An 8552-nucleotide genomic window follows, 5' to 3' on the forward strand; every position below is an offset into this window, starting at 1 on the left:
GCCTGTCTGTCTGTCTCTCTTTATATCGGTCCCTCTTTTATTCCTGCCAAATCAAACACACCTGATATTCTTTGACTTTTAAACCCTCGTCTTTCCTCTCGGCTCATTTCTACTCATGTAGCTGGAAGAACGATGGTCAGATTACAGCTAATACTGAGGTACGTGGAGAAACTTATTTTTTTCCTATTTTACTTTGTCTCATACGAAAGCTTCGTAAATATATAAGATGTATAAAACGATGAAATCATTTCTTTATGGTTTAAACTGACTAACAGTGAATCCCCACGGCTTAGCTCTCTATTGTGGAAGAATCCTTCCAGTTGATATAATAAAATATCGCACAGTGAAGTGAGCGTTCGTCTGCCTCAACACATTTGGGTGAACGTTTGTGTTTCTCCTTATCATACAAATACATGAACCCCTATTGGTAGAAACGTGTAATAGCATGTCACTGGTTGGGGAAAAGTCACACTTCTCCTCAGTCCTAAGAGTGTTTAAGTAAAGACAAACACACTGTAGAGTAAAATCACAAAAATTAAAGACACAGGCGAAGATTGATCATGATGATTAAGATGTGTGCAGAGCAGAATAAAAACAGAAGAGCTCATTTTGACTCACGTGCCACATAATCATTTTAGGTAATAAAATAGAATAAAACATAATAAAATATTATAATTATTTCTGTGCTGACAATTTGGTCTTTTTGTCTCTGCAGTCTGTTGTGTGTGTGTGTGAGTGTGTGTGTGTGTGGCATGGAGAGGTTCGGTCAGGTTAAGTCTCCTCTGTATCCAAAGCCCTACCCCTCTAACGTCCATCAGCAGTGGAATCTGGAAGTTCCTCCAGGTTACCAACTTCAGATCACCTTCAATTACCTGGACATAGAACCATCATTTAACTGCTACTACGACTCTCTGACGGTTAGTGCGGAGCTTCATCATCATCATCATCATCATTATCTCTGCTATACTGTAATATCACTTAATGAAATTTACATGTCAGTGCGTTCTGGAATGAGCAGCTGTTTAAAATAATAAAATATTTTATTATTATTATGTAATAATTACTTTATTAATTTTTTATAATTAAAATAATTTTTTTTTTACCTCAAAATTCTGTGAGCTGTAAGTCCAAAGGTTTTGTTAATATTTACGAATCCAGTTATTTTATTTATATATAGTTTATTTCTTTTATTATATGTCATTTATATATCTTGTTTTTTATACCAGATATATGTGAAGCCACAGGATATTAAAAACAGGTCATTAGTAGGAGATTTTGTCATGTTTTATTCATTATTTTGATTTATTTGTCTGATTGTCAGGTTCTTCATGGTAAGAAGATTTTGGGAAAGTTCTGTGGCCAGAATTCCACAGATCCCCATCACCCTGGCAACAAGCCCATTTTGTCTCCTAGCAACAGTCTCAAACTGGTGTTTTTGACGGATGAATCAAATACAGAAACACATCAGCATCTCGGGTTCTCCGCCTTTTACCAGGCTGTTGGTACGATAAATAAACAATCTCTTCACAGTAATAATAGACAGAGAGAGATGATGTATTAACAGATATTCTGACTCTACTGATTCGCACCTCTACTGACTTTACTGCCTCATGCCTCTACTGACTCTACTGATTCGCACCTCTGGTGAATCGCACCTTTACTGAGTGATGCTACTCTACTGACTTTATTGATTAACACCTCTAGTGACTCACATGTACTGACTCCTATGTGTTTGTGGTTTGGTTCTCAGACATAGATGAATGCGCGTCTCCTGATTCAGATGATTCAGAACCACATTGTGCTCAGATCTGCCTCAACACTCTGGGCTCATACCTGTGTGCCTGTTACCATGGCTACAAGCTGCGGGCAGATCAGCATTCCTGTGTGTGTGAGTGTACACACCAACAATACAGACAATACACACACTTGTGCTTCACACCTCTTGTTTCCCCTGCTATCAACACTTCAACATTTCTGACAGACATCTCATCACGGATGGCACCTTAAGTCCTGGTAATACATCTCTGGAGATGCATCTCCATGTCAGGGTCAGGGATCCCAGGAGAAACAAACAGACCAGCACTTAATGACCTCAAAGCTCTTACCACACTGCACCACACTCCCCCTGACTGCCAGCACTGCTCCACCATCTCTCAGGGTACAAAGAAGAACTGCATCAAGGCTCTTCTCTGTTCTGGTGCCGAGCTAGTGGAAAGAACTTCCCTTAGATGTCTGAACAACTGAGTCACTGTCTTCAAGCGACCTGCCTTGTAAGAAAATAAAAGGATGAGTTCGTCTAAAATCTTAATGAAGAAGAAATTTATTCCAGTAACAAAATAAATCAAGTAGATTGTGTTCATCTTTCTAAGGTGTATCTTGGAGTGGAATCTTTGTTGAGGCAGTCTGTAATTTTAGGCTCTTCCCTAAATAAAATCCCCAACAGAGCTTTAAGACTGATGGTGTTCACAGTCCCTGTTCTTGTGAACCAGCATGAGGATATATTTATCGATGGAGACTTCTAAGCACTTTTGTAAATCACTTTGGACAAGTGTGTCTGCTAAATGCCATAAATATAAATGTAACACACACACATACCCTTAAGTGTTTTTTTTTAAATGTTTTAAGACTGTTGGCATAGTTATGTATACTAGTCTTTCTGGATATCTGTTTTTATTCTGTGGTGTTGTTTCCTCGTGGTTCCATAGTGGACTGCGGTGGAGGTGCTTTCACAGAACCTGAGGGAGTTCTGTTGAGTCCTGGATACCCGAATGCAGCTCCTCTTAGAGTGACCTGCTTGTACAGTATCTCTGTTCAGCCTGGGTTCCAGATAACTCTCAACTTCAGCGACAACTTTCAGATTGAGCAGATTGATGCACAGGGACAGTCCTGCTTGTTCCACTGGCTCCAGGTACATTATTACACTGTGGGTGTGTCCCAGTTTACATTTATTCCAAATGCATTATGAGGAAATCGTATTGGCTAAGTAAGGAATGAAACTCTTGCTCCATGAGGGTATAGGAAAATAACAGGAAAATAGGTGAAGTTACTGTTAATACCTCAAAACTATTTCAGAAAACCTTCAAGTGTTTTATTCCTTTTTTCCCCAGCAATTTACCAATAATTTCAGTTTTGAATTGAATTAAGATCAGCACTTCTTACATTTTATCCATGTATAGTTACTTTAGTTACATGTTGTCATTTTAATCAACAAGAAGAAAAAATAATCACAGTTTGTCATGTTATTGAGAAAACCCATTGGAAAACACAGGGTTGAGGATATAATCCCGTTCATGAACAAGGGAAACTGTCAGGAGCCATTATCTGGTGTTTAAAAAACAGCCTTACACCCATACCCTCACATTCTGTTTCACCCCATCAAACCACCAGGGGCAATTGTTCTTAAATCCTTAAAAATGGGTCACGTTGGAGTGGCTCATGAGGAACCAACTCCTAGATTGTCTGGAAGGACTTCCCTTACACCCCATTGTAACAAGGAAACCAGGGTCTCGCTGTCCATTTCGGAAGACATGAAATTGTTGCTGCATCGTCAACCTGCACTTTGCCTCATTTCTGCCAAATCTGTAACACTACTTCTGGAGATGGGGGTCATCACCTGGGGCATATTCATTGTCTTGATATTGTGGTGAGATGCCTTCAGTCAGGCTGGTTGTGTATGAGGGCATTTATCTCCTGGAGGACCCCTCTGACCTTTCAGGTTGATGTCTGTCCTCCACCATGCTGTCTGGTCAGACTGATGTCAACACCAGTACAATATAAAAGTCCGCACATGCTCAAGATGATATACAGGTGTTGGAAAACTGCCTCTGGTGTTTAGGAGGAGTGAAGTAGAGCTTCAAGTTATAGCTACCTCTGATTTAGCAAAAACAGATCAACAGAAAATTCTGCAATCTATAATCTAACACTGAACACATCAATGTGAACGAGCTGTAACTATGGCAACATTATCATATCATAGCGAGTGCATTAATATAAACCTGAGCTACTGTCATATAATCATATGTAATGCTAATGGCTAATGGAAGTTATTTTCTTTCTCAGCTGTCTGTCCCCGGTGAAGCTCCAAAGAAGCTTTGTGGAGATCAGAGTCCTGGGATCATACACACTGGCTCACACACTGTAGATCTGGAGTTTCACACTGATGGACATGGACAAAGTGGAGGATTTAGCCTTCGCTACACAACCCAGAGTAAGCGGGAAACACAACCTGCTCCTGTAGAAGTTAGACAGAACTTCCTTACACACTGTTTAAATTGCATATGCATCTGAAATGTGTTTCCTAACCCACAAGTGTACGTGTGTGTGTGTGTGTGTGTGTGTGTGTGTGTGTGTGTGTGTGTGTGTGTGTGTGTGTGTGTGTGTGTGTGTGTGTGTGAACGTGAACATGTCTGAAGGAGTGGAGTGTAAAATTGATGGAACAATCCCAAATGGCAGAATCACTCCCGATTTCCCGAAATATTTCTACAGAGATTACATTCAAGTGCGCTGTGACACGGGATACAAGATCATGATGGTGAGGTTTCATGTGTGTGTGTGCGCGTGTATATGCATTAAATCTTTATTTTATTACAATACAGGACCAGATTTCTGCTGTTTCTTCCGTCACCTGTAGTTTGTCTCCTGAGGTTGTTTCTGTCTTCATTTCTGTTTGTGTTTTAGGGAGAAAAGGAAATAAAAAGTTACAAATCCATGTGTCAGGAGAACGGGAGGTGGCATTTACCCTTACCTGAGTGCAGGAGTGAGTCAGAACAAATCGTATTATTGAGTTTTATTAGTTCTATTTTTTATAGTTCTATTAGCACAGGAGATTCAAGTCCATGACAACACAAGATTTCATTTAAATTAAATGGGGTTTATTTAGCATCAAAGAAAACTATTCAGGTTAAATGTTTTAATCGAAATAAAACAATAAAGAATACTCTCTTGGTGTTTTTGTAAATTTGTCTCTTTATCGTTGCAGTTATTGATTGTGGAGAACCGGAGAATTTACTGAATGGTGAATTTAATTTTCTGTCTGGTTCCAACAACCAGTACATGTCTGTGGTCCAGTATAAATGTCACCAACCCTTTTACTCTTTCACCGAAAAGAACGAAGGTACATCCGTGTAGGGAAGAAGCTTCTGATGATTAATAATAGTAATAATAATAATAATAATAATAATAATAATAATAATAATAATAATCGATCTAATTTGTAGTGAATTTCACCTGTGGAGCTGATCGCAAATGGAGAGGAGAAGAAAACGCCATAGTACCTCCTTGTTTCCCAGGTAACATAAACCCACAGCAGCCACCGCATCCAGATTCATAGCCAAAAGCTTTAACAGGAAGTTTCTGAAAGTGCAGGAAGGGTTTCTATTGCCCCTTCTCCACCGAGGCAGTTTGAGTGCTGGTTCTGAGCCAGAGCCTAATTTAAAATCAGTTCTTTCTTTTTCGAAACCCAAAGCACCGGTTCTGAACCTGGAAAAGTGGTTCTTAAGTAGCACCAAAATGTTGCTGGTCTAGATATAAGAACAGCTTGTGTCTGGGGCTGTGGACGGGGCTACTGTTAGCACATTTGATAATGTATCTTAAGTATACTAATGTTTAATACACTTTTACTTTACAGCAATATGATAAATTATCAGCACACATGATAGTAGGTAGCTACATACTAAGGCTAACTTTTTTTCTGTGTTAATGATAAAATAATGTTATGTACTTTCCGTTATTCTCGATTGCAACCTTCGTGTATACAGATTACATGGAGCTGCATGTATACGCTGGATTCACCGCGTTTGAATGCCAATGTAGGTTTGCAAAGCTATGAGTATTAACAGTAAAGCAACATCCACCATTGTTGATGTTGTGTTTGTGTTTGCCGCTGCTGCGCTAACGTTGCTGGGAAAGATGAGACGTATACAGTGATGTAACACTTGGCACTGTGATGGCTCTCTAGCCCATGGAAAGACAAACCGGTTCTTAGAAGCGACCTTGAACCAGCACCAGCACTAGCTCTGAACCAGTACTCGGTTCTTTCTGGTGGAAAAGGGGCATAAGTGCTCTGGATAGAGGACGCTAATTTAATTTAAATGTGAAATTAGCTTGAAGTCTTTTAGTTCCTTCTGACCAGTCAAACAGGAGAATGGTCCTCATCTAAACCCTGACAAAGGACCAGTGAGACTCGTACACCGCTAAAACAGGCTCCAACTCCATCCATCCATTTTCTACCGCTTATCCGGGGCCGGGTCGCGGGGGCAGCAGTCTAAGCAGGGAAGCCCAGACTTCCCTCTCCCCAGACACTTCCTCCAGCTCTTCCGGGGGAATACCAAGGCGTTCCCAGGCCAGCCGAGAGACATAGTCCCTCCAGCGTGTCCTAGGTCTTCCCCGGGGCCTCCTCCCAGTTGGGCATGCCCGGGAACACCTCCCCAGGGAGGCGTCCAGGAGGCATCTGGAACAGATGCCCGAGCCACCTTAGCTGACTCCTCTCGATGTGGAGGAGCAGCGGCTCTACTCTGAGCTCCTCCCGGGTGACCGAGCTCCTCACCCTGTCTCTAAGGGAGCGCCCAGCCACCCTGCGGAGGAAACTCATTTCGGCCGCCTGTATCCGGGATCTTGTCCTTTCGGTCATGATCCAAAGCTCATGACCATAGGTGAGGGTAGGAACGTAGATCGACTGGTAAATAGAGAGCTTCGCCTTGCGGCTCAGCTCTTTCTTCACCACAACAGACCGGTATATCGACCGCATCACTGCAGAAGATGCACCGATCCGCCTGTCGATCTCCCGCTCCATCCTTCCCTCACTCGTGAACAAGACCCCAAGATACTTAAACTCCTCCACTTGAGGCAGGAGCTCTCCACCAACCTGAAGGGGGCAAGCCACCCTTTTCCGGTTGAGAACCATGGCCTCGGACTTGGAGGTGCTCCAACTCCTGGACTGTTATTTAGTCACTTTATTAAACTCCTGTTTATGCAGTTTACATTGGAAGGGGTTTGACATCAATAAAAAAAGCAGGACATTTGTTTTTGTAAAGCAGGAACCAGAAAGAAACTTACTGAAACAACCTCTTAAGCCTTTTGATAGACTCATTAAAGAGTTAGATAACATGTCGGCGTCCCCACAGCAGAGAACCAGACAAGGGCAGAAGAAAGACTTTATTACAGTATGTTTAAAACAATGAGGCAAATGGTAAAGAAATAAGATAAACATATTTTAATTCTTATTCTGAATATTTCAGTGTGTGGGCGTCCTGTTGTGGATATCGAAGGTTTCGGGCGGGTTTTAGGAGGTACCAAAGCGACAAACAACTCGTTTCCCTGGCAGGTTTTTCTTCTCACTGGAGGAAGAGGAGGAGCAATTGTGATTGGAGAAAAATGGCTCCTCACCGCGGCTCACAACCTGGAGAAAATAAAAGAGCCGACAGTTGAAGTGAAGGTGGCCTTGTGTCCTGCGGCATAAATGTGTCTTAATGCTGATGTATGATTATAATTTTAATCTTTAACACATTTTATTATTGGTGTTTTTAGGTGTATGTTGGAAGCAACAAAGTAAGCAGCTATCTTTCTCCAGATGGTACGCATGTGGTAATTCACCCACTTCCTGTCAAGTCTCTACACATTCACCCGGGATATAAAAGCCCAAATTATAACAACGATATAGCTTTAATCAAGCTGGCTTCACCCATCACCTTTAATGCCCATGTAATGCCGGTGTGTATTCCTGCACAGGACACCAACCTGGAGAGTTTTGGGTAAGAACGTCTCAACACGTCCATGGCTGTTTGTTTTTTGTTTTGTTTTTTCAGAGAGAAACCTGATGGTGTAAAATGTTTCTGCTGCAGGTGGGTTTCCGGATTTGGAGTGACAGAGACGTTTGACACTTCCAATTATCTCAGGTACATCCGTCTTCCCATCGTGGATCATAAGACATGTCACTCGTCCATCGAGGCGCTGAGAAAGAACAACAGAGACTTGTCTACTCTGACGGAGAACATGTTCTGTGCTGGACTTCCTGAAGGAGGGAAGGACACGTGTCAAGGAGACAGTGGCTCTGGTTTTGTCATGAAAAACAAGGATGCGTTTTACGCAGCTGGGATCGTTAGCTGGGGAGTCGACTGTGGAAAACCGGGAAGGTACGGCGTGTACACTCGCATAGCTCGATACTCCAACTGGATCAAGAAAATAATGGAGGAAAACTAGCTGCTGAGGAGAAGATGGAATAGAAACGAGATGAGATGCTCAAGTGACGGCTTCAAAAGCTTCCATTTATAATCTGTGGTAGTTTTGTGTGATCGATTCATGGAAAAATAAAGATGAATATTTTACCACCAGAAGCTGGTTTAGTTTCCGTGTCATCAATAGAACAGCTTTTACTGTTTAACTGTTTTCATGATAATAAAGTGTTCTCTTCTGAGGAGGCACACACACACATACACACACATCTGCATAAATGCACAAACACACACTCACACTACATATGCACATGAAAAAACACAAGCACACACATATACACACATGCATGTGCACACACGTGCGCACACATGCACACACATACA

At 41.7% G+C, this 8552-nt stretch overlaps 1 protein-coding gene across 1 annotated transcript; it reads left to right on the forward strand.

Annotated features, from left to right (window-relative positions):
- Positions 1-8330, forward strand: LOC132846292 (complement C1r subcomponent-like). The gene is made up of 13 exons (XM_060870957.1): positions 1-158; positions 716-917; positions 1322-1502; positions 1751-1888; positions 2706-2908; positions 4060-4207; positions 4413-4531; positions 4678-4756; positions 4979-5113; positions 5217-5288; positions 7236-7432; positions 7525-7748; positions 7839-8330. The coding sequence occupies exons 1-13, from the start codon at positions 133-135 to the stop codon at positions 8194-8196; spliced, it is 2082 nt and encodes a 693-aa protein (XP_060726940.1). The 5' UTR covers positions 1-132; the 3' UTR covers positions 8197-8330.
- Positions 8331-8552: the final 222 nt, after the last annotated feature.

This window comes from Tachysurus vachellii, chromosome 5 (assembly GCF_030014155.1).
Source record: "Tachysurus vachellii isolate PV-2020 chromosome 5, HZAU_Pvac_v1, whole genome shotgun sequence".
NCBI classification, from domain to species: domain Eukaryota; kingdom Metazoa; phylum Chordata; class Actinopteri; order Siluriformes; family Bagridae; genus Tachysurus; species Tachysurus vachellii.